At 36.8% G+C, this 27,169-nt stretch overlaps 2 protein-coding genes across 2 annotated transcripts in view; one reads left to right on the forward strand and one right to left on the reverse strand.

Annotated features, from left to right (window-relative positions):
• Positions 1–1,901: 1,901 nt before the first annotated feature.
• On the forward strand, positions 1,902–12,414 carry LOC144439060 (uncharacterized). Its single transcript, XM_078128309.1, has 13 exons — positions 1,902–1,961; positions 3,490–3,715; positions 4,351–4,454; positions 4,750–4,957; positions 5,309–5,415; positions 5,612–5,814; positions 6,088–6,262; positions 8,108–8,282; positions 8,896–9,002; positions 9,221–9,365; positions 10,537–10,619; positions 10,941–11,103; positions 12,164–12,414. The coding sequence occupies exons 2-13, from the start codon at positions 3,550–3,552 to the stop codon at positions 12,286–12,288; spliced, it is 1,761 nt and encodes a 586-aa protein (XP_077984435.1). The 5' UTR covers positions 1,902–1,961; positions 3,490–3,549; the 3' UTR covers positions 12,289–12,414.
• A 1,108-nt stretch (positions 12,415–13,522) lies between these two features.
• Positions 13,523–27,169, reverse strand: part of LOC144439134 (nose resistant to fluoxetine protein 6-like) — a 13,968-nt gene continuing 321 nt past the window's right edge. Inside the window, exons 2-13 of the mRNA XM_078128403.1 lie at positions 25,413–25,564; positions 24,941–25,035; positions 22,707–22,930; positions 22,126–22,305; positions 20,440–20,536; positions 17,291–17,567; positions 16,895–16,974; positions 16,586–16,693; positions 16,114–16,252; positions 14,977–15,163; positions 14,287–14,429; positions 13,523–13,648 (exon numbers count right to left, since the gene is read on the reverse strand). Coding sequence (XP_077984529.1) covers positions 13,523–13,648; positions 14,287–14,429; positions 14,977–15,163; positions 16,114–16,252; positions 16,586–16,693; positions 16,895–16,974; positions 17,291–17,567; positions 20,440–20,536; positions 22,126–22,305; positions 22,707–22,930; positions 24,941–25,035; positions 25,413–25,564 — 1,808 coding nt within the window. The remainder of the gene's footprint in view (positions 13,649–14,286; positions 14,430–14,976; positions 15,164–16,113; positions 16,253–16,585; positions 16,694–16,894; positions 16,975–17,290; positions 17,568–20,439; positions 20,537–22,125; positions 22,306–22,706; positions 22,931–24,940; positions 25,036–25,412; positions 25,565–27,169) is intronic.

A 27,169-nucleotide genomic window follows, 5' to 3' on the forward strand; every position in this document is an offset into this window, starting at 1 on the left:
ATACCAAATATCTACACGCTTGTCGGAAACCAAGGAAGGGAATCAACGGTCCGAACAATGGAAAGGCACCATCAAAACTTCATTAGTTAATTCTGAAGTTCCCAAGAGCATGAAAGTGCTTCTTGTTGAAGCTGGACACGGTAAAGCAATGTTAAGGGTTTATAACATGGGCAATGTCAGGGGGATAGGAGGGGTACACATAGTTGCTGGCAACCAGTTGAGTTTATACACTATCATGACATCTTTCGTGCACTAGGAGTGAAGCTGACCATATTCTTCGTTCAGCTGAGGAAATACAAGTAACATGTGAGAATTGTCACGGTGACTCGTATTTTCCGACTGAAATGTTTGGGGGGGGGGGGTTATATGATTTCAATATAAATGGGTAGATACTGTACATGTATTATTAAAATAAAACTACAAAATACGTTGTTACCCAATGAAAAATGAAAGAAATTAACTAATCAATAACCGAGGCTACCAAAACACTACCAAATTAGCACATTAAATAACATAGATACACACAAAATATACAAAACTTTTATGCACTGGTATCACAAGTTCTAAATAATTCTACATTATCTTTTTAACAACCCTTTTTTTGTAACCGTTCTATAGCTTGTTCTGTATTTGTGGAGATGTAAGACCACATATTTCACAACCAAATGTATTCTTAATTTAGCAGCCACCAATGCAAAGCCAGAATTTAATTTTCTCAAAATATAAACATATTTTATACCGACATCTTCTATACAGTATAACATGTGAACTTATTTTTCCACCATTTGCCAGGCTTTGCATGAATAGGATAGACACTTTATTAGTTTTATTTATGCAACAACTGGGTAATAATTGAAGCACCTGATAATACATGTAAGAAAAAAAAAGGTATATCATATTGTTCGGTTTATTCCGAAATACTCCACGTTATCTGTGCCTTTGAACTCAACAAATGAAAATTCATGGCATGAACAAAGGAGAAAATTCAAAGTGACCATAAAAAAGTATTTATTTGCTATTTTAAATGAATAAATCAACTATGTTTTTCTACTTGGAAAAAAGACTATAAAACAATAATATAAGACAAATCCCATGTTTGTTTGTTTGTTTGTACTAATTAATTTGTAAAGAGAGGTAATACATGTTTAATAAATGGAAAGAGTTCGTTACTGTCCATACAGGAAATGTTTTGTGAATAAACTGGGTAAACAGAAGTATGGTAACACAAGTAATCAAATATTTCTTGTTGATGTAAACTCCTCCAGCAGTTGGTTAAAGGACTGTATTATAGTATCTTTATTTCTGTATGTTATTTATGTATGCTTTACCATGCTTGCTATGGCATGTTGTTATGCAAAAAGATAAATGTTTGGTATCACTGAGTTTGATCCAAGCAGTATCATTAAGAAATAAATAATACCATTAGCAATGTTACAGGTCAATTTTACGAATAATTTATCTTTTGTAAACTGCATTAAACAAATTAACATAATTTAAATTTAAAATGTAACTAAAATAACAGCAGCAGCAGAAGAAGAACAATCCTCTCCCCCTTGTCTTGGTTGTCACCTCCTTCCAATATTCGATGTATTTGGAGTGATAAGGTGAAATGGTACACTCAATAAAACGTAACGTTTTATTAAACAATTTTCTTACAATATATGTATTTGTACTTTGGCATGTAAAATAAATATTGAGTGCTCATCTCACTTTTACATCACACAATGACGCTCCCCAAGAACAGGTCTGTAAAATGTGACACCCTAGGTCAGACTGTTGAGGTTAGGTCAAAAACTAGGTCAGACGATTTCCTCGCACCGAACAAAAGATCACACTTACAGCTGGCACACTCAAAGGTCATTAGTTAGACTAAATTAAAGTTCTATTCAGTAAGCTGGTACAATTCAGGTAGCGGTCACAGATATATAGCTGTGTACTGGAGTGACAGAATCAAAGCAAAGGTAAGCTTGACTACAGGTATTTCTTACACTTCACATCTTTGAGTTCTTCAGCAATCAACAACAAGGTCATCCATCAGTCAACCACCACAGGTTAATATTTGTTGTTCTAACAAAGGTAGTACGTGTAAACCTGTTTTTCGTAGACGTTTTATTACTTAGTGCTCAGCTATGCTCATTTGTTTTTCATTAGTTATCGTACTGAGACTGTGATGATGCCAATGACAATGACGTCCCGCTGTAACTGGGAGGGGGTGCTACTCCCCTTACTTTAGTGTACGTATATGTGCCGCTCTTTGGGATGCGTTATCTAGCCCTTTGGTCTAAAATGGGGTCTGTTTTATTTTCAACTGAAGTCTAACACGGGATCCAATTTGCATCATTTTTTATTTTGCTTGGTCTAAAATGTGGTCCATTATCCTTTACCAAATCCTGTCATTAATTGCCCCAAAATGTTGCCTCCTAAAGAAAATGTATTTAGGTTTACACTTCCATCTTTTAGAAAACCTGTAATGGTCTACAATTGGGAGTTGATATTTGGTCTAATTGGATCTAAAATGGGGGCTGGGGTTTCCAGCACTGGCCACACACCCCTACCAGAGCTGGTCACTCGTACCGCCCCTGGGGGTGTCACATTCCAACAATTAGTGTGTGTAGGAACAAAAATCTATGGTTCTTCCCGTACAGGAGGCATTCAGTTTATATTAATACACACTCACACACTCACACGCATGCACAGACAGACAGACAGACAGACAGACAGACAGACAGACAGACAGACAGACAGACAGACAGACAGACAGGCAGGCAGACAGACAGACAGACAGACAGACAGACAGACAGACAGACAGGTACTAGGTAGGTATGTAGTTAGTTAGACAGACAGACAGGTAGGTAGGTAGGTAGGGGAGTAGTTAAATAGATAGATAGATAGATAGATTGATTTTGAATCAGCAAGTTATGGCCTCTAACTATAGCTTGAAGTGTGCTTGGAAAACTTGTAAACAGAAACAATACATTCAAAGTTTTTACGAGTCCTATGCCTGTTTATAGGAATTAAACTCGTTGTAATTTGTAAGTGTCAAGGAGAGAAGCCTTCAAGGTAAGGGAGATAATAGGCGCAACAAAATGAAACGTTCGATTTGATCACCACATATTGATATCTCTATTTGAAACTATTATGTCAATATCATGTTGAACTAGTATCTAACATTTGATTTGATCACCACATATTGATTTCTCTATTTGAAACTATTATGTAAATCATAAGCCATATTTTCAGTAACTGTCGGATGAGGGCGCTGTATGTATTTATTCACGCTTCAAAAACTTGTATGTAAAAGCTAAGGTAAAAACAACCCCCTTTTTTAGCCCTACGTTTACATGTGATAAAGTTTTAGTGCCACTGTTATGGTTATCTTATGGATACTTAGGTATGATAGTAAATGGACTCATCCACTGGTAACACTTTTTCATACTTTCATCTCTAGTATTGTAATTACCAGTAATATGTTTGTCTTTGTCTTTAAAGAGATCAACCTATGAACGACGATATTGAAGATTTTCCATCGTTGATTCACATTTCGTAAATATGTTGAGAGCTGCGTTCATCGCCCGTCAAACGATCAAGCCAGCCATAAGTTCTAACGCATTATGGTGGAAAATATTAAATTCGCCAATAATAAGACCAAACTACATAACTGGGAGGTACTTTGCTAATACGTCAAGTGTTCTTTGTGAAAAGTTCAACGACATTGGTGAGCAATCAGCTGCAATTCCGTGTGTGTGTGTGTGTGTGTGTGTGTGTGTGTGTGTGTGTGTGAGAGAGAGAGAGAGAGAGAGAGAGGGGGAGGGGGAGACAGACAGACAGACTGTGTGTGTGTGTGTGTGTGTGTGTGTGTGTGTGTGTGTGTGTGTGTGTGTGTGTGTGTGTGTGTGTGTGTGTGTTCAATCCCCATTTGTATTTGCACATGATTTCAATGGTACTAACACCATCACTTAAAAAAATAGTGCTGAAACACGGATATCTGTTTCAAACCTCAGAAAAGGGGTAGGTAGGTCGGGTTTATTTTATTTTATTTTTTTAATTGGTTTTATTGTTTGCAAAATATTGCATCTACCCAAAACCTCCCATTCTGTGATACTTTCATGAAATATGTATAGACATCACTGGGGAAAGAAAACAGACGTGCATGAAGTTTGAAGAAAACACATGGTTTTTTATCTTTTGTTTTAAATGTTTAGGGTGGCTTAAACTACGGTCGGTCGGGTTATCGAAAACATACATTTGTTTTGCCTTATTCACACAAAAAAAGATAACTTCCAGCGTCATATATACTGCATGGTCCTATAGTGTATGTAAAGTAAGTAATGTATTCTTTATATTTCACAGGTATTTTCAAGAGTTCTTTACCCGATATACAAATCCCGGATGACATGAATGTAGCTGAATATGTTATGAAAGATTTCGATAAATTTGGAAATAGGGAAGCATTGGTAGGTACAGCACCCCGTCGACAACTTTCAAATTTCGTCCGTGAAAGTTCTAGTTTTGTGAGCGCTATGTGATTTAATTCGAACCTAGCTTCTTATGTTTCAGAGATGGTGCCGACTCATATATTTCTGCACCGTTCCACTGTTCCCAAAGGTTAAAGCATCCTTCAAAGTCTATCAAAATCCAATGATACCTAAATGAACTTCTTGTGGTTACGGTAAAAAGAATTTCTGGCAATACTGACGTAATTTAGTATTTGATAAAGTTCATCACTGATATTTATATTGTCCCCGACAGGTCGATGGCGTTACCGGTAAATCATATACGTTTACACAACTGGAGGAACTCATCTACAAATGTGCTGGTGGCCTAACTCTGGATGGTTTTAAACAGGGTGACACTTGTGCCATTTACCTTCCAAATATACCTGAATATTTTGTGATATTCAGTGCTGTTTCAGTGGTTGGTGGCACTATTACGACTGTTAACCCTCTATATACAACAGGTAAGTGTTTTAAAAAGAGGAGATTTACTCAAATGTTATTGACATACATTGCTATATGTCCAGGGAACAATGCGTGTACTGCCAATTCAAAGTGATATGAAACTTGGCAATTGGCAATAACTATGCAAATATTTTAATGGAAAAAAACAACACATTTCACAAGGATTCTACGAAAACTGTAAACAATAAACAAATACACAAACAACAAATAAACTTTACATATACTTTTTTATGAATGTAAGCGACGTATATTTATATATTGCAAAGTCTGTATGTTTTTCTTCATTAAAACCATTTGGAGTTTTGCACAGCGTAGAAAATTTGAAATTCGTCTTTGTGTTTTACCACCAGAGGAATTGGTTCAACAGCTGACAATTTCACAATCGAATATCATTGTTACCTTACCGATGTTTGCAGAGAAGGCGAGACAAGGAGCGGAGAGAATCGCTACAATCAAGGTATGTATAGAATAGAACTATAGGCATAATAAAGTATACTTTATATAATTTGGGGTTTGATGAGCCTTGCAAGGGGTTTGCTTGTAGATTATACATTGAAAATGGGAATTTGCAATTGGTGGGAAAATAATTAGTGAACGTCTATACAATTCATTTATTTATTCCATCATATCAGTGGTCTGTCTTCTATCTGTAGGATGTTTACGTGATTGGGCAGGCAGACGGTTGTAAGACGTTTTCCTCTCTTCTTGACAACAATGGTTCGGCATTTCCACGTAACCTGACCATACACCCAAAGAAAGATGTGGCTGTTATTCCGTATTCCAGTGGTACGACAGGACTCCCCAAAGGGGTTATGATGAGCCACTTTAACTACATAGCAAATATTGAACAGCTCAGGTACAATATACAATTGTTCCCATAATCATTAGTATGAAATGCTATTAAATAAAAACAAGATAGGCACAGAAAGCCTGACAAAATTACAATGTAATTATGACTTGTGTGGTGATAATAGCGTTATGGATTGGACACACTGCAGTACTATGCCAATTCAATTCATACTCTAATTGATGAAGATGTTAGTCATCAAATAAATTTGACCATAGACCCTACACCCTTGGTGTAGGGTCTATGATTTGACCCTTGTATCAATTGTATTATTTTGAACAGGACACCTGGGCTTCTTCATAGAGAGGAACATGACACCGCGGTGGCAGTTTTGCCTTTCTTTCACATCTATGGTATGTTGGCTATTATGAGCCTTGATCTTGTACAGGGATCTCGAGTGATAACATTACCACGATTTGATCAGGAGGTTTTCCTGAAAACTGTGCAAGATTATAAGGTGTGGAATCTCATATTTTTCGTTTTATTCAAACTTTCCAACTTTTAAAACTATCCTACAAATATTAATTGGTATACACTATGGAGGATGATCAAAGAAATTGACAAAGTTAGCATATCTATAGATATACACAAAATAAACTACATTGTATATTTAGATGTTATTGCCATTTTTTTCTTCGCTCAGCCAAAGAAAATACAAATGGCTTTGTCACTACGAGTCTCTAGACGAGTCACGAATATTTTCTGTGAAGAAAAAGATTGGAGAATAACATAATTATACCAGAGCCAGTAATATCAAAGAAAACATGGGGAGAGTATAGCAATTTTGAACGTTTTGACTCATATTTTGAATACAGCAGAACCAATGACGTAGACATACATTGTGGTGACATAGAAGACCAGAGTATACATTCCATATTTTTTGTTCAACTTCGCTCGTACATGGTATAATGAACCGAATTGCAATGAAATGAATTGCAGTAAATTGAATAGGACGTGGCTGGAGTAATGAATTTGAATAAATTAATTGATTTTGTTTGAATAAAACTGAATTAATGCTTTGTTTTGATGCTATATATATATATATATATATATATATATATATATATATATATATATATATATATATATATATATATATATATATCGTTATACTCCTTTCCAACTCTTCCCCATTGTTTAAACTGTGCTCTCAATTTCATTTAACGGACACTTTTTCAGTTGTGACACTTAATTACACAAAGAAAGTGTCTGTGCATACCTTTAATCCATGACAGAAACACTTTTAAACTCATGAATGAAACTGTCTTCAACAAGTTAATTATTTCTATAGCACTGTCCCCAACTTGTCAACTGTTACAATGCAACCAACATGTGCTGTCCTCCTAATACCGTGTTCTACCACATCTAATTAATATTCTGCACCTGTCATTCTGTAATGTGTGTGTGTGTGTGTGTGTGTGTGTGTGTGTGTGTGTGTGTGTGTGTGTGTGTGTGTGTGTGTGTGTGTGTGTGTGTAAAAAATAGCTCTTACCTTGACGGGTCTTGAACACTGTACGTCTATTACTGTGGCTATCTATCCAAAGACATGCTCTATATCTACAAAGTGACGTGTAGAAAGCAGGTTTCCATATAGAATTGTTCATTGACATGACAATGTGTATGTGTATGCGTATGCGTATGCGTATGCGTATGTGTATGTGTATGTGTATGTGTATGTGTACCAGGGATAGCAACAGAACTATATATGTGGGTAAAAACGGATATACTGTTCGAATTGGGACTGTTGTTACAGTACGAGTCTTTGCCAGGTTTCAGAACTTTTGGGAAATATCGGATTATTTGGCCGAGATATGCGGGATGGGTTTGCTATACTGAATTTTGTAATTAACATGATAATGGGTAAGTGGTTATGTAACAGCACTGTAGATGACAACGTTGACTTGTTTATTTTGTCTGTTGTGACAGTTTTCTGCATAACTGTATACTGAATGTTTATTTTCTTGTGCTGAAATAAATCAAATCTATGAAATCAAATCTCTAGTGAAAAACCTAAAAAGGTCTAATTCGAAGTATAACTTCATTATAGGACAGGTCCTCGATCATTAACTGAAAATAATCGGACACCTCGGCTGCGCCTCGGACAAAATAATAAAGCTCTACTCAACAGTGTCTGAGTATCTTCAGTTAATGGCCTCTGACTTGACCAATAACTATCTGTTAAACCATACCCACTTTATCAAGCGCTTTAAGTGCTTTCTGTTTTAATTATGGTATATTGTGACATGATGATTTTGGAGAAAATAAAGATTCTATAGTAAACATATTTGTTTCATACTATTAGGTAAATCACGTACCAATTGTTCCTCCCATGGCACTTTTCCTGGCAAAACATCCAATTGTTGATAACTACGACTTATCTTGCATTGAAGAGTTTCTCTGTGGGGCAGCACCGCTGGGTGATGAGCTGCCTGCAGCTGTGCTGAGTAGAACAAACCCCAAAGCTATTCTTAGACAAGGTAAAGGTTTCTACACTTTAAAATGTGATGTGAACGGTTGGCTATGAAACTGTACACATATCACGTGCAACGGGTTGTTGTCTAGAGTATTCAAGTTGTGATTGATTGTTGACCAGATCATACAAGTTGTGACTGGTTGTCTACCACAGTCTACAAGTTGTGATTGGTTGTCTACCACAGTCTACAAGTTGTGACTGGTTGTCTACCACAGTCTACAAGTTGTGATTGGTTGTCTACCACAGTCTACAAGTTGTGACTGGTTGTCTACCACAGTCTACAAGTTGTGATTGGTTGTCTACCACAGTCTACAAGTTGTGACTGGTTGTCTACCACAGTCTACAAGTTGTGACTGGTTGTCTACCACAGTCTACAAGTTGTGATTGGTTGTCTACCACAGTCTACAAGTTGTGACTGGTTGTCTACCACAGTCTACAAGTTGTGATTGGTTGTCTACCACAGCATATAATTTGTGATTGTTGTTGTCCAGGTATGATTGGCTGTTGTATAGCGCATTCAAGGTGTAACACGCATATGCGCACAGGCTAGCAATATATGATGAAAGCGCAAACTTGTGGTTCTTCTCAAAATATTATTTGTCCTGTGTCTTTCGTAGGGTATGGATTAACGGAAGCGATTGTGACGCACATGTGTTACGGTAATGACCCAAATCAATGGCCAAAGGGATCGAGTGGGACTTTGGTGCCAAATGCTGAAGCCAAGGTAAAAGTTATCGCCACGAGCGATTGTATCGTAGTAAGCTTTCAGTATTTACAAGAGTAGGGCTGTGATGGAAACATGATTACTCATTATATTCTACACATGAACAACATGTAAATATTTACTAGACTACTTGTCACAGTTTCGTATGCCTGGAAAGTTCAATTACAGCATCTGTACCTATAAATGTATCTTTTGATGATGATGTTGGTTACTTTTAGGTTGTTGATATTGAAACTGGAAAAACATTACCCGTTGGTGAAAGTGGAATTCTTTGCTTTCGTGGTCCGTCAGTGATGCAAGGGTACTTTGGAAACACAGAGGCGACAGCACAAATGATTGATGAAGATGGTTGGGTCTCGTCAGGTCTGTCTAAGTTTGGCTTAACTTTCTTGACGACATAATTATATAATGACAGCGCAACAGTTGTCATATTCACACACTGAACGAATAACTAGGAACGCTCAACAAAATGTCAAAGTTGTTTGTGAGCTGAAAAGCAGTAATGTACGCGGGCGGGCTCTCTCTCCCCTCTCCCCCTCCCCCCCTCTCTCTCTCTCTCTCTCTCTCTCTCTATATATATATATATATATATATATATATATATATATATATATATATATATATATATATATATATATATATATATATATATATATATATATATCGCTGTCTCTGTCTGTCTCGCTCTCTGTCTCTCTCTCGCTCTGTCTCTGTCTGTCTGTCTGTCTGTCTGTCTGTCTGTCTGTCTGTCTGTCTGTCTCGCTCTCTGTCTCTGTCTCTGTCTCTCTCTCTCGCTGTCTCTGTCTGTCTCGCTCTCTGTCTCTCTCTGTCTCTGTCTCTCTCGCACACGTGACAATACATTTTCAGTTCAGAAAGTTTACCTTGAATTTCGGAAATGCTAATCTTTAATTAGAAGTATCTAAATTTAAATCTAAAGGTTTTTTAAAACTATATCTGCTATTCATATGAACTAAATATCAGTCTTAGCATGTTGATTAATCTGCTCTTTAACCGAGCCGTATTAGTAACAAACACGACAGTGAAACATCATATATTAAGCTGTCACTAAATATCTCTCTTTAATGTATAATTACACTATCTGGTATTAATAGAAAAAGCCTATTAAATTTTACAAACTGCCTACTTTTTTGATAAAAAACTAAGTATTGATATAAACTAGCATTATAATAGGTAACTTCATTGAAGTTTTTGAAGACTCACTTTTGTGTTTTTGCGAAGAATTGGTCGGACCATACACACAATTTTTTTAAAATGTATTTTCTTTTTTCATTCTGATGTGTTGCTCGTTATATTTATAATTTCATCACTCTAGTTATTGGTATTGTTAAAATTATGTAGACAGCAATGTAAGCAGCAACCGTCCGACCTCGAAATATGCTATCTGGTCAGACAGGACACTAAAGTATAATAGTATTATACAGGGCTGTGAGGCACATTACATGCCTTGTACATGGCTACTGCTAAGATGTGCGAGGATCAAAGTGGTCTTTCCCTGTGTACTTTTACTATACAGGAGATATTGGTTACATCGATGAAAAATATCACTTGCATGTGGAAGATAGACTGAAGGAACTCATCAAGTACAAAGGCTTTCAGGTAATTTTAATAAATCAAGTACATATTTTCTTCATGTAATTTAATCACACAATGTAATTTAATGTAATTAAATTACTGTATGTAATACGTCATAATGCAAAATCCTCCTGTTGACCAAACCCTGTCAACTACTGATTTGTCTTACATCATTAAATTCGGCCTCACAGATATTTTACAGGAATGTGTGTGCTTTTGAATTCGTCAAAGTAACCAATATGGATCGTGCATGTCAGTCAACTGTTACTACTATCTTCCAAAGTTGGTATTTTCAAAATATTTGCAAAACGATTTTGAGATCACAGTATTCTTCTACTTTTTCAGGTTGCCCCTGCGGAATTGGAAGCCCTGCTGATAACTCATCCTGAAATTCAAGATGCGGCAGTTATCCCTGTTCAGGATGAGGAAGCTGGAGAGTTGCCAAAGGCTTTTATTGTGACGAACAGTAAAAACCTGCTTCCAGAGGACGTGTATAAATTTGTTGAAGGTAAAAACGAGACTTTCCGTAGTTCACGGTAGTATCAGAAGTGTAATTATTTTAGCAAAACTGAACTGACGCTCAGTTGTGCAATAGGCTTCTTTTAGCTGTCTGAGTATCGACCAATCTGATTAAAATGTGCCCGTTACATACGCTCACAAAAGAACAAATGACAGTAAACATAACATCCAAAAATAAATACTACACCACATTTTAATCAGATTATGCTATAGGCATGGTATAGTGTGTCTGTCTTTCTGTTTGTTTGTTTGTTTGTTTGTTTGTTTGTTTGTCTCACTCTGTATGTTGTCTGTCTGTCTGTCTGTCTGTCTGTCTGTCTGTCTGTATGTATGTATGTATGTATGTATGTATGTATGTATGTCGGACGGTTTGTAAACTACTTAAGTTCCAAACCTGTCACACCGATTGTCTTAATATGTTTTGGGGGCGGGATGGAGGAATATTACTCAGGGTGTGTACAAATTTCTAAAATCAAAGTGATCAGATGTGATTTTCAACTTACGTCCACAAAGATCATTTCCCATCAAATACAGTCAGTGTTCAGTGTCGAGGTAATTTTTAGAAATTTAAAGTAAAATAATATAAAAATCCGCCCTACCTCAACCATTTTCCGAAGTCATGTTATGGGAAACAAAAATTCTTTTAGGCAAAAACTGACAAACCGACAAGAGATACACACTTATAGTTGTAAAGATATGAATATAGCTAGATCCTCTTGCATAGTACTCAGAATTGTATATGTCTTAATAGTCGTCTATGAGTGGATAACGTTCTACATATGTCGAAATAATTATATGTTTTATAAATTCAGTTGTGCGTCGCTGCCTATTGACTGCATTTGACCATTTATGTATGGTCATGTCTAGTGCCGGACAGGCTGAAGTAAATGTTGGTAGTTTGAATATGTGACATGTAAATAAACTTTGTACAATATTTGAGAATAGTTTGCAGTTCGTAGTGGTTCACCATTCTAAAAAGTAAATCTTACACTTTGAAAATATTTTATTAAATGTCTTTTTTGGTATTTGTGTTTTTCTTACTTTGATAGGCAAGGTAGCAGCATTCAAAAAATTGCGTGGAGGAGTAGAATTTATCGATGAGATTCCAAAAACGCAAAGTGGGAAAATATTACGAAGATTGTTGAAGGATAGTGAGAACAAAAAAGGCAAATAGAATTGAGAGCCAGTACTGATGATGATGATGATGATGATGATGATGATGATGACAATGTTTTGATATACAAAATTGGAGGAATAACAATTGATCATCTGTCCTGATATAATTTTCTACTGATTTTATCTTGAGTGTGTGTGTGTGTGTGTGTGTGTGTGTGTGTGTGTGTGTGGCTGGAGGGGAGTCACTTACAAACACTATAAAGACAAAGGGTATAATCATAATGCTGATACACGGATAATTGTTGAAATAGTTTATTTTTAAGCACTGAATCATGATATTAAGGGATGAGGGGATATTTCGATACTTCATGTTTGTAATATCGCATTTTGTTTCTTTCTTTGGAATAATACGTGAGTTTTATTAATTAAATACACTTGAATAGATACAAGACTGAACAAGGCTTGTGACAGCACAAATTTTGTTTGCCTTTCTTAATGTGCGAGATGAATGAATTGAGAATAGATCGTGACATGTATTCATATGATGATGTAAGAAAAAACAGAATTTAATTTTTTTAAAATGAATTTGACAAAGCTAGCGCTTGTGTCAAAGATTGGTGGGTTTTAGAGAGAAGATTAACACAAAACTACACAGTTACACCATTCTGGAAGTCATCCTATATGACATGAAATGACTTGTGTATGTATCCTTGAAAGTATGAATTGTTTTGTACTTCTTAATTTGTATTGGTAGCACAGAACAGCTCCAGAGTATTTGAAAAGGTTCTTTTGCTGGAATTATTATTAATTCTCGGTAGATGTGCATTGAGATTAGATCTTTGTTGGATAAAATAGCTTTGAAATTCATTCAATCTCGTGGCATATTTATTAAGATATGAAGGTTACAATTTATAGGAAACTTTTATAATAGACGCACGCCTTCTGAAAGGCAAAACGTTCATTCCATGAAAACCAATTGAAACTCTCTAACATAGTAAAAGAGTTGGTCCTAGGCCCACATTGAAGGATTATCCTGGCTGCTCTATTCTGGAACCTCTGAAGTCTGGTCAGCAAAGACGTACCACTGTTTGGCCATACCACGATACTGCTACAGTGTTGTCAAACAGTGACAATACCATCGCATTATAAAACATCTTGGGTTTAGTTAGAGGTTTGCGCGGGGCCTTCGAGTATAACTATACATGAACTTGCCCCTCCACACCCTACCCCCCCCCCCCCGTTCATCTTATCATGACGTTTTGCACATTATATCAATTGGTCCCGTGCCTTTATTAAGCTTTCTTGTTCTTCGACGGTATCACAACCTTTTCTACTTCAAGAGTTGGTAGCTCTACAGCAGATGCGACAATGAAAGCCACTGCATACACCAGCACTAGGAAACCCATGAATTCAAGACTCTGTAGAGGGAGAAAGAGGATCGGACAGAGCGAAAGACACGTACATGAAGCGATAGGGAAACAGGGATACACAGAAAATAAAGAATTAATACAGACACACAAATCGACAGAGGCAATTCCACACGGAGATAGAGACACACAGACAGAGGGAAATACAGCGAGGAGAGAGAGAGAGAGAGAGAGAGAGAGAGAGAGAGAGAGAGAGAGAGAGAGAGAGATGGCAAATTACTATACTGATCTATACTCAAAAGGTAAAACGAACTTAGCAATTTTGTTTTTTAGAGAGAAAATTTAAACTATAATCGAATTTTAATGTCTTGACTTTATGAACAACACTTAACGCAAGAGAACTATTCCTATGATTTAAGGTGGAGATGCACAATAGCAAAAGTTGAAGGGTGACATATTTTCAAGTTATAATTTCCCAAAAATTTGCAGCGCCACTTACAAAATAGTGGGAAACACGGAGGAAAAAATAGTATAACTATACAACGAAAATTTTGAGCTTGTAAATGATTTTGCATTTTATGTGTGTTTATGCAACTCTGTGTGTGTGTGTGTGTGTGTGTGTGTGTGTGTGTGTGTGCGCACGCGCGTGCATGTTTCAAATAAAGTTGAGTTGCAGTTAGTATACTTACAAAATGGAAGTCAGTGTAGAACCACAGAGATTTTAGGCCAAACAAGTACATGAATATGAGTCCAAGATGTACCAGGTATGCGGAATAGTTCAATCGAGCTAATGGAAGCCATAACTTCCATGATAACAGAGTGTTAACCGGTCCTACAAAGTAAAGTCACAGTCAAAGACAGTTACTATTGACACTGAAAGAGAATGTGATGAAGAAACTAATACGGCATTAAAAACTAAAACATAGTAATTTAGGATGAGTTTGGGGTTTCTGAAACAAGGTAACAGCAAAAGTCTGAATTTCCGAGGCGTGTGCTACGACAAGGTAATATTGCCATCATATTAACCTGAATACCTTGCGTTGCATACTCACATTGTCGAAATGCAAAATTCTGAGCTATAATCATTATACATAACAAATTATATACAATTTGAAGCTGGCATTCTTAAGACATTGTCTGCTTACAAAATCACCAATTATGCAAATATGCACCTATGCAAATAACTTAACTTATTACAATTACATACTACTTTACCAAGTTATATATCGGACACAAATGATATAAAATTAGAAGTTTGATATAGCCTAATTACTGGAAATCCTTAATTTTGTAAATGACTCGTTAAAACTAAAAGCTACATCTACACGCTTTATATAGGACGACACGTGTGCCGTGTTATCGCTGATTTGTGTACTTACCTCCATTACCGGTGCTGCAAGCATAGATGACCCAAGCTATAGCTAGGGAGAAAGAAAACCGATGGAGCGTTGTGTATGTTACGGCTGCCCACTGGGGAATTCGGCGTCCCCAACCACTGCCGTATGTACCATATACAACTGCTACAGCAATGATCGCAGCACAGAACCACAACAGGACATTCAGATACTGCAAGTACAATGAAGTTAATGGCAGGTCTCATGATACCAACATATGATAAGTACCGTAATGTTCACCCAATAAGTCTACCTGGAGCCATATCATATGCACAACTCGAAGCCATGTTACTACCAACCCACAGTGACTATAGAGTTTCAATTGGGCAGCAAGTTTTTTTACGTCTCAGCATAAAAAAAGATACATTTTATCTCACTGTGAATACAAATCAACATTACTGTTGATGAAACAAGGAAGATTCAAACACAAGACTACATATTTGTGTTTGCAGTGAGATAAAACGTAACATTAATTTGTGTGAGTGTTATCAGTGCCTGTTTATTTTGTGTGTGTGTAATTCATAACAAAAACGCTGTGTAAGATGTAAAAATCATTGTGTCGCCTAATTGCAACTATATAGTCACTCTGGTTTCATAGTACGTAGACAGTACAATACAGACTTCAAGTCTGTTGAGGGACGTTTGTTTATACATCCTTGGTATAACGCCCTTCCCATTCCCCTACACACATAAAGATAGAATGTCTTGATCACAAAACTAACTAACGACATTCTGGTTGGGGGGGGGGGCTATTAACGATTCACCATTCACGCGCAAGGTATAACCCCCACCCCCATCTACACCTCCCATTTTCACGCTTCTTCTTAGTGGAGTAAATTCTAAATTAAATGTCTAAATGCTCGAGATCTGTATACCAGCCTCACCACTAGTATCGTTTGATTCTTTAAAAAATGCAGGTATGAATATGCATCGGAAGGTAAGAAATACAAGCCTTTGACTGTACTGAATCCAAAACACTTAACTTGCAAATTAATAAATGACCATTTTGTACGGTAGACTATCATAGACTCATATACAAGCCAGGTGTCGCCACTCTTGCAACAACAACAAAAAATATGGTTTAGTTTTAGTCGACTTTGAAAAGTATTGCAGAAACTATACCTTGTTGATTTTGACCTTCTTTCCATCTAATTTGAAGAGAACGTATCCAAGGCAGATACCAACCAGGTATTGGGAAATCCTGTAGTACGGTTTACTGTACAACCAATCACCTGGTTCATGAAGGGGTTCGCGATACGGGCTGTAAAATACAACCGCGAAACGGTTCATCGATCTCGATATAACAATAGAGTCATGGGTACTGGTTAGTATTACTGGCTTACAACATCTACATGCAGTGTTTGCCAATGGCTAAAATGTGTTCATGTTTTCAATACATGGGATGAAATAAATTGTACCCCACTCCACAGACAGACAGACAGACAGACAGACAGACAGACAGACAGACAGACAGACAGACAGACAGACAGACAGACAGACAGACAGACAGAGACAAAACCGATAACATATTCACAGAAATGTGTTATATCTGAGTGCGACTGAGTAGACACTGCTATATCATATACATACTTACTCGGGATCACCTCCTATTGTCATTCCCTGGACGGTCGCAAGGTAAGCTGAAACGGCAAATGAACACAAAGAGACCACAGTTGACAAACAAACACCTCCAATCCAAGATCTATATAATGAATAAAAAATGAGTATAGATAATAATCCAGCAAGGAAGATATTTGACAACTTGTCTGTGATGCGTGTATGTATGTATGTATGTATGTATGTATGTATGTATGTATGTATGTATGTATGTATGTATGTATTTGACTGGACAGGGTTCTATGTTTACTAAACATTATTACAAATAGCATTTAAAAAAACTTACTTGTAAAATGTAAGGATGAAAATTGGGCTGAGAATAAATAGCTGCATATCCAAGGATAAGTACCATGTCCATCCCATACACTTTAAACCAAAGTACAGTAAATGATGAAAATAGGTGTTGAACGAAATTACAAAGAAATAAGTGAAAATAGCCATCCTTGCCATCAAACCTAATTGTAATATCTATGTACGTAGACTTCTTTACAAACTGGGATTACCATATTTAAATTTTGGAGGAAAACAAAATGAACGACAACAAGTATTGTCATTGTAACAATGAACAGCTAGGGGAAGAGTCTGGGTTAATTGTTTGCCAATAATGCAAATACATTGATTTCGTCAAGTGAAAAGGGTGATGGTAACAGCAGGTGAAATAAACTTAAATTGATGTTTTTACCTCGCTGGTATTGCCCGGAAATGGGTACAGATTATGGATATACAACATGTTAGCCCACCATCGCTCTTGACAGATTTCCTGGCTTGCAGTCCACCCCATCTTCCAACTCACTCCGTCACCCATATGTATGGTTAGTGTGGTGTACATCATCAAAGTGAAGGCATACACTGGTGTTAGTCTCCAGTATCGATGAAAATAAAATAATCCCCAGTTGTAGTGTCTTGGTCCCCCACATCTTTTGAGTTGTCTTAGCGTCAGATACGTCACAAGAAGGCCACTGGAAATCAATCAACGATTCATTCATTCATTCATTTTGAAAATTCTTAGAACAGTTAAGCTAAATAAAAAAAATGATGTGTTTCCGATACCCCGCGCGACCGACCCCAGCTAGTTTAAGCCCCCGACCCTAAACATTTTTTTTTGCATTCTAAAATATACCAGATTTAAAGTGAATGCCTCCCGTAAGGGAGTCACTAATTATGCATTAGTTATTAACACTGTAAGGTACATCAACTATTAACTTTATAGGACATACACAATTTGTTATGGTTAACGAATATGCTGAATTATATTGAAATTGAAGTATGCAGTCTTAAATTATTACTGAATTTGTTGATTTTATTGATATGCAAATGTTCCTAATTAACATAAACAGATCACGCTAAACAACTAATTTAGTCTAGTCATTACCCCAAATATATTTAACAAATTTCATTATAATTGAGCCAGCTGTTTTTAAGAAAATGATGACACAGACAGAGACACACACACACACACACACACACACACACACACACACACACACACACACACACATCCCCCTTTTAATACCGGTAAAAATGGCTACAATTTACTTCTATTCCCATGCACATCTTCATCTGTGGTCACTTTTTTATTCCAGAGAGAAACCAGCTCTTTTATTACTATAACAGTACAGTCAGCATAACGTGTTTGTCTACTTAAAGCAAAGACAGTGGAGGGTCTCCCCTCCACTGTCTATGTTTAAAGGCATAACTGCCTGGTGCCAGGCACCCTATTTTGCATATGACTGACTATATGTTTTGGAGGTGGAGAACTTGTGGTGACTCACCAAAATATAAACATTCCCTATCTGGGTTGTTCACATGCAAATGTCACACATTTGAATAATCCTGAGTGAGACACAATCTAAACAGCTGTTTGCAGGCCAATTTGTCTCATTTTGAAAGGTTTTTACATTCTATGATACAAACTGATTGATTTTCAACTAATTTGTGTATCAAGTTCCCATCCTACGACATTCACAAACAATGTGTACATGATTCATGACCTGTGTGTTTCTCGGAGTACCGAAACAAGACCCAGAAGCTAGTGCTCTGTACAGCAGTTTGAATTTCCCGCATTTGCATAGATTAGCCCATAATCCTCTTTATATAGGACAGTTCTGTGTTTAAGTATAATTGTCTTCATTTACCTCTTTTACACCTCATCAAGCTCTCTCAACGAAAGTTAAAGCTTGAAAGAACCAGATTTAAACTGAATGCCTTCCGTAAGGATTTATGCAAGAAATTTAGCTCTATATTTGTGATTCGTCAAATCCCAATGAAAGTTAGTTGTCAAAATGTTGTTCAAATGCCCGCCACACCTCCTATTCTCAGCACAAGCTTGCCATCCTCGACTTCACTCGGCTTTCGTGATCCCCTACATACCCACTGCACTGGGCCAGGATATGGCATGTGCGTGTTGAACTTCCTTCTGTCCCACCACGAGTTTACACATTCTCAAGATTTTGTTGAGTGGCGCGCCCTCACTGTACACTAATTATATGGAGGTCATTAGCCCTGTCTACACGGCACTAAAAATCCTACCTGAGGTAGGATTCAGGATAGTTTGAAGCCCGTGTAGACGCAAACGCATCCTGAACCTGTCCTGAAACCGTCCTGACTTAGGACACCTTTGAGAGGTTTCCTGAAACCCTCCTGACTCGTCCTATGTACTGTCAGGACAGAACACACCTCATCTCCGCTGTAACCATCCTACGTGTAGACACAAATCTATCCTACGTCAGGTAGGACTTGGGAATACCTCAGGTAGGACGACCTACGTGTAGATGGGGCTAATGTATAGGTCACCATTATTGATACATTGTCGCGAAATTTTCTTCATAGGCTAGGCGAGGCTTGGTCTATTTTCCATATTTTGACCACACACATTTGGGTATAAATTATAGATTATTACACTTGATAAATATGTGAGAGTGTATTTATATCCTGAGATACAGAGCTAGATAAAGGATTATGTACAAGCCTTGCAACAAACAGCGGTAGTTTGTGATCGAGAGAAATCGGAAAAGAACACGGTAAAAAGGAGACGGTTTGAGTTCAATATAATACTTCCTAAACTTCTAATCGAAAATCTAAAAAGACACGATTTCTCTTTATTCATTTGCGCATCAGTGTGTGAAATTTGAAAATGTCCATATTTGACTCCGCGCTCATTGTAAACCTATTTTAAGGCCAAGAAAAAAAAATGTTTTCTGGTGAGTTTGAATCACTTAAATACCCTGCCTCGGTCGTCTTTTTTCTCGTGTTTGTGCAGCCAATGCAGAGTGCAGATCCAAGGGAAACACAAAATAAAGTTGGCACGAAACCCCTGAAAACAGAGTCTTTCTCAGTAGTGTAGAGCACAAGTATAAAGTTGGTGTCAGATTCAGATTCGGATCTGAGGCCATCTGACGCTCAATATAACGTTCATAAGATAACGCTACCTGAATCTGAATCTGAATCTGAATCTGACGCCAACTTTCTACTCGTTCGATCGATTAATTACTCAAATTGTTCATTAATATTCATCGGATTATTACCAAAACCTAATCAGTTCTTGCCATTACCCTACGGAACATGTCTATGAAATTTCTTTTGAATTGATGCAGCCGTTTTTTCGGAAATAGTGATACACACACACACGCACAGACACAGACTTCATCAGTATATTATAACCTTCCTTACGGAAGGTAAAAAGAAAAGAAAATTTCGACCTGCCTACCATATTTTTTATGTCATGTTATCGGAAACAATTTTTTTTGTTTGATTTTGAATTTAGCGATTGATTGACTGTAGTTGACATTCACTGTTTAAAAAGAATGAATTAAAAAAATTGGGGAATCTTACCTAAGTACCAAAAATGCCTCGACACCAAGATCTCCATGGATAAGTACTTCTGTAGCCCATCGTTTACTCACTACCTCTGAAATGTAACGTGGGTTTCCTGCAAATAGAGGATTACAAAATGAGTGCCACGTGTAAATACTACTCTGGCAAGGAAGGTCCACTTTGTGGAGGGTCTATGGTAAAACCAAAAAGTGGAGGGTCTATGGTAAAACCAAAAAGTGGAGGGTCTATGGTAAAACCATAAAGTGGAGGGTCTATGGTAAAACCAAAAAGTGGAGGGTCTATGGTAAAACCAAAAAGTGGAGGGTCTATGGTAAAACCATAAAGTGGAGGGTCTATGGTAAAACCATAAAGTGGAGGGTCTATGGTAAAACCAAAAAGTGGAGGGTCTATGGTAAAACCATAAAGTGGAGGGTCTATGGTAAAACCAAAAAGTGGAGGGTTTATGGTAAAACCAAAAAGTGGAGGGTCTATGGTAAAACCAAAAAGTGGAGGGTCTATGGTAAAACCATAAAGTGGAGGGTCTATGGTAAAACCATAAAGTGGAGGGTCTATGGTAAAACCCTAAATTGGAGGTTCTGTGGTAAAACCATAAACGTCTCCAATCGTCTATTGTAAAACATGCTTCAGTATAAATTTGAATAAATCAGGTCGTGGTATTTTTGTTTAAATTCTACAGCAAGCATTATGCTCCCCATACGTATAAACTCAGCATATGTCCCTTGAAGACAGCACTACACTGAATATATTGCATTACACTTATCGCTATTGGACTACATTACATACCAAAGATAAGATAAGATAAGATAAGATAAGATAAGATAAGATAAGATAAGATAAGATAAGATAAGATAAGATAAGATAAGATAAGATAAGATAAGATAAGATAAGATAAGATAAGATAAGATAAGATAAGATAAGATAAGATAAGATAAGATAAAACTTTATTGAGTCCCTTTTAGGGGTAATTGGGTTATCTGCTACAAAAGATTATCAAAAACAGTAAAATGTACATACAGTGTTGTTATGAATAAATAATCTAAAACAATATGTGTAGAAATTAAAAGAAATATAAATACATTAACAATACAGACCAAAACATACTAAAAAAGATTCATTAGTTTCTATTAAAAGTTTTGTTTATAAGTGTGATGGCTTGAGGTATAAATGAATTATGATAACGGGTAGTACGAGAAGCTAGCTGTCTAAATCTACCACTCCTATCAATTCTCCTGACATTAATTTCCTGTCTCAGTGGGTTTGTTTCATCCCTCATTATGCGCAAAGCTTTGGCTGCCATTCGCTCTTATAAGACTTCATCGTTTCTTTCCTATGACATTTCCTGCTTTACTGATCAATTTATCCAACCTCTTCTTATTTTGTTGTGTAATATTTCCACCCCAGCAAACAATAGAGTAACTTATAACACTATTTATGACAGCTCCATAAAACAACGAAAGTATATCTTGATTAACATTAAGACAGTATAGGCTATGTGGACACGACATCATTTTCTATGACACACGTGACCTGATACAGCACACACTACACTACTCCATACCACACTGTGCTACACTACACTACTACACTGCACACAAAATACATTACATTACGTTACATTACATTACATTACATTACAGATAGGGTCCCGCCCCATTTACATCATAACATTTTAACTCGACTCACCGACCGAAGCTGGCACAAAAACCCAGAGGTGGAAAAGTATGATCCAGAACATACTTAAGACGCGAATCCCGTTCAAACAGCTAATGCTTCCACCTCGTTGATCCGTATTCAATATTGTATCAGCAGAACCAAGAACAGAGAAGGCTAGGATTCCTTTCTTTAATACATTTACGCAGTAGGCTGTTACAAAAGAAAACATGCACATTAAACAACGAAAGGTATGCCTGAGATATTTGCAATGCATAATTTTAGATAAAAAAGTCCACTTATGTAATAAAAAAACATACATACATACATACATACATACATACATACATACATACATACATACATACAGACAGACAGACAGACAGACAGGCAGGCAGGCAGGCAGACTCTATCTCACTCACTCACTCTCTCACTCACTCACTCTCTCTCTCTCTCTCTCTCTCTCTCTCTCTCTCTCTCTCTCTCTCTCTCTCTCTCTCTCTCTCTCTCTCTCTCTCTCTCTCTCTCTCTCTCTCTCTCTGAGTATTATTTTCTTTCCATCTGTAGAAAAGCTGTCTCTGACTTACGAGAATGCTACAAATCCTAATGCGTACCTTTACATTTTGATGAATGGTGGCCACTTGTTACGTCTTTATCAATGATTCTAAGGTCCGATTCTTCAGCTACCGTGTAACTGACTGTCTCATTTGTAGTTTCACTTAAATGCGACTCTTGAATCGTCTCTGCTTTCCCTTTCTTCGGTTGTAGTATATATCGTATCGCTATATCATACACCGTGCCAATGATGATAAGTAGCAACAGGACACAGCAAAGTGTTCTAAAACCAATATGATATATAAATGTCTCGAAGTGTGGGGCAACACGTGACCGAAATACCTTAATGAAATGTGTGTGTGTGTGTGTGTGTGTGTGTGTGTGTGTGTGTGTGTGTGTGAAAGTTTCGCCAGCCCTGATAAACCCCCTGCCTCCCCGGATGGCATATCATGTTGGGACACTCGTTTACATTTTGTAAAAACATTTGAACTTCCTTCACAAAATGATAATCCATCTTGTCATTTAACTTTACATTGGTGATGATGCACACCGAAGAAGACGAGAATCAGGTGAAAACAGAAGCAGAACTGACAAATATAACATTCACTGTTTACCAACATGCCTTTCATTTCCTATACTGCTGTGAAATATCCAGCGTTACTGGTATCCTCTTGATGGTAGTACTACCCCCACCTATACTGCCCAAACCAATATGCGTCACCTGTATGTCCTCTACAATAACGCAACTTCATATACTGTTGCATATACTTACATGGCAGCAATGTCACCACCACGAAAAGGATAAGATTCTGGGGCACAGGAAACCTCAACAATTATAATTGGTCGAATGTTTGTGTTTCTATACCCTGTAGTGTAGAACACGAAAGTTATTTAGGAAAATCCTCAAGAATTTGTAAGATATTAACACTTAAAACAATTAAGAAATTTATGAATGAATACACTGCTAACAAATCAAAATATACATTGTAGTGCACTTGATACTAAGTCTTGTGAATCGTTAAAATCGAATTATTTTGACTCGAAAAGAAACGTACATTTGGTTTACAATAGAATAATAGTCAGTCAGGGAAATTAAAGTTTAGTGTAAGATCAACTTCTTCACGTTTGTTTTTAAGCCTTGGAAAACTATACTCCTTTAAGCTGCGCAGCTTTCCTAAAAGATAATTGTAATGGGCTTTGGGAGCAGTCCACATTAATCATCTTTGGTTCTGCTTGGGCGCTGCATGGACCCGTATTGAACCATGGGTAATGGTCAACTTGCGCTTCATTTATATTGTAGATTACGTTATACTGCTCAAAATCGCTAATCTAAGTTGAATAAAGACCAAACATTATTGTCTTCAAAATAATGTCAAGGCTGTGAGGCACTTCATTATACATACATACATACATACATACATACATACATACATACATACATACATACATACATACATACGAGCATGACGTCAAATCTGGCAACGTTGCAAATAATAGTAAGATGGATAAACATATTGAAGTTGCCCAGTCACTTAAATGCGAGCAAGTTCACTTTGATTCTTGTGGGTGATATAGAGCAGTATTAGTCTGTAGTCAGTATTGTCTATAATTCCCATAATGCTGTATTCAACTGAAATCTTACTAAGTAAGTGTATAACATCGAATCGTTGGGCTCGACAAAAATTGAAGTAAAATATTTGTTACATTTTAATCTGATAGAGATCACCTCGCCAATGGAAAATGTATCAATATTAGCCAGATGTTTGTCGAGGAGTCAAACAACGTTCTGTTTCAAGGAAAATGATATGTGAATTTAAAGGAATTTTAATAAATTATTATGCTCTTTAGAAATCTGAAAGGTTTTTCCTTCAAATTCGTCAAAACCCCCAATCAACTGTTTTTTAATAACAGATACAATTGGCAAGTGTGGTTTCCATGTGTTCTAGCGCAAATTATGTGAGGTTGCATTTTAAAAATATTATTAAATCCTTAACTGGCATCTACGTATAATACTTAGTTTATACCCGGATGCTATAAATTTGCTAGTGCAAAATGTAACGTTTAGCTTAGTTTGAAATGGTTCAATATAATTATCTTAATTTTGTCATGTTACTAAATACTATACGGAAATAATTGGGTGGGTGGGGGGGGGGAGTTCTGTCGAAATGTCATTTATATCGCGCAGAATGTTCAGAATGTTCAAGTTAATACAAAATGGTTTTATTTGTTATGATGTAATTAATCAATGGAGGTTGAACATTTGTTCACCTTTTAAAATGTCACGGCTGCATACATATATGACCACAAAACATTACCTTGACGGACCATTATTTTGATATCTTCATCTGTACAAGTAGCTGGGTAACACACCCCCATCCAAAACACCGCCTACAAGTAGAGTTAGGTTAATATCAACCGTTTATATCAATGTTGACATAATATAAAATCGTCGAAGTAGCTGGATAGTTTACTGCAGCTTTCGGCCAAAATAAACCCATCCATCCAAAATCCATCCATCCATCCATGCATGCATGCATACATACATACATACATACATACATACATACATACATACATACATACACCCACCCACCCACCCACCCATCCACACATACATACATACATACATACATACATACATGCATGCATACATACATACATACATACATACATATACATACATACATCCATCCATCCATCCATCCATCCATCCATACATACATACATACATACATACACACATACATACATACATACATACATACCGGTTTCACTAGCATTGTCAAACAATACTTTCCACCAAAGCTAGTGATGTTGAAGTCAGGTTTCACTTGTCGACACATGTCAAAATTACCATAGTCTTTGAGGTTCCAAGTCAAATCGAGGTCGTCTTGGAATGTTGCACAAGAATGGTACACTGAAAATAGTGATGTGCAGAAATATTACCTAGGTTTCGCAAAAAAAACCACCTGTATTGTGGATGGGCGCTCTTCATTTGTGTGTGCTTGTGTATGACAAGGTGACGTGTAAGATTAAGAACGGTTACTATTCATGACTAGTGAACTTTGACGCTGATACACGTCGAAATATACGAATACGTAGTCTTAGAAAGACATTTTTGTTCTAAACCTAAATCAACACTAATGACAAGCAAACTGATAGATAGATAGATAGATAGATAGATAGATAGATAGATAGATAGATAGATAGATAGATAGATAGATAGATAGATAGATAGATAGATAGATAGATAGATAGATAGATAGATAGACAGACAGACAGACAGACAGACAGACAGACAGACAGACAGACAGACAGACAGACAGACAGACAGACAGACAGACAGACAGACAGACAGACAGACAGACAGACAGACAGACAGACAGACAGACAGACAGACAGGCAGGCAGGTAGACAGACAGGTAGGCAGACAGACAGACAGACAGACAGACAGACAGACAGACAGACAGACAGACAGACAGACAGACAGACAGTCAGGCAGGCAGGTAGACAGGCAGGTAGACAGACAGAGACAGACAGACAGACAGACAGACAGACAGACAGACAGACAGACAGACAGACAGACAGACAGATAAATAGATAGGTAAAACACACACAGGCAGGCCCGTACAGTACTGTGATCAGTAAAATTCAGTTAACAGTGTCATGAAATACTGACATTGTACTGAACAAGGGCAAGGTACATGTAGTAATACAATCCGAGGTATCTGTCAAAACTGATAATTGACAACCTAAAAGTACGCACATAATTTGCCTATATCGATCTGTTGATTTTAAACATTCTGTCAGCCATTATGAAACATCCTGAAATATCATGCACATAATTATTCGAAATTAAAATTATTGTTGTTACAACTTTAAGATATGACATTTCAGTTAATTTTAGAAAAAGTAACATCACGAATTTGAAATCAGCTAGCCACAGACATTTACGTAAGTAAATTTATTGTAACCATGGTAACAGTAGCTTGCTTTCACCCAGCCGAGGACCGGACATTGATTCATATTAACAAAAATCATACGACTATTGATATCATCATTTCTAACTCTAAAATAAATTAGCTCCTAGTTTTAAGAAAGTAACATAAAATAAGAATATTGTTCGAAAGGCTAAGGGGGAAAGAATGCGTTTTCATTACTTTATTATTTACAAGAAATATCACAACAAAGGAGAATTTTAATTGAAATAACTTTTGGTGGCAAATGAATATTTTTCAGCAGTTTGGCACGAAATTGACAACAATATTTTTGTTTATTTCGACTATGTTGATAAGGATATATACAGGGTTAGGGATCAATTGTTGTCATGGTTTACTCACGCCTGTGGTTGATAGCAATGTTACCTTCAATAGCGTACAACTGATCAATAAAAAAACAAAACAAAAATGACAAAATACATTTAATTTAGGAGAAAGCACCCTAAGGCTTACAGTTGGTAAAATACGTTGTATGTAGTTCAGATATACAGTGCTCGTTGACTAAACAGTGTTTTGTACATCTC

Source organism: Glandiceps talaboti, chromosome 8 (assembly GCF_964340395.1).
Source record: "Glandiceps talaboti chromosome 8, keGlaTala1.1, whole genome shotgun sequence".
NCBI lineage: Eukaryota > Metazoa > Hemichordata > Enteropneusta > Spengelidae > Glandiceps > Glandiceps talaboti.

Bases quoted from the DNA above. Each gene is read 5' to 3' on its own strand.
- LOC144439060 (XM_078128309.1), top strand. From the start codon at position 3,550: ATGTTGAGAGCTGCGTTCATCGCCCGTCAAACGATCAAGCCAGCCATA. The intron at 5,815-6,087 runs GTACAATATACA...TATTTTGAACAG, and splicing joins GCAAATATTGAACAGCTCAG to GACACCTGGGCTTCTTCATA. The intron at 11,104-12,163 runs GTAAAAACGAGA...TTACTTTGATAG, and splicing joins CGTGTATAAATTTGTTGAAG to GCAAGGTAGCAGCATTCAAA.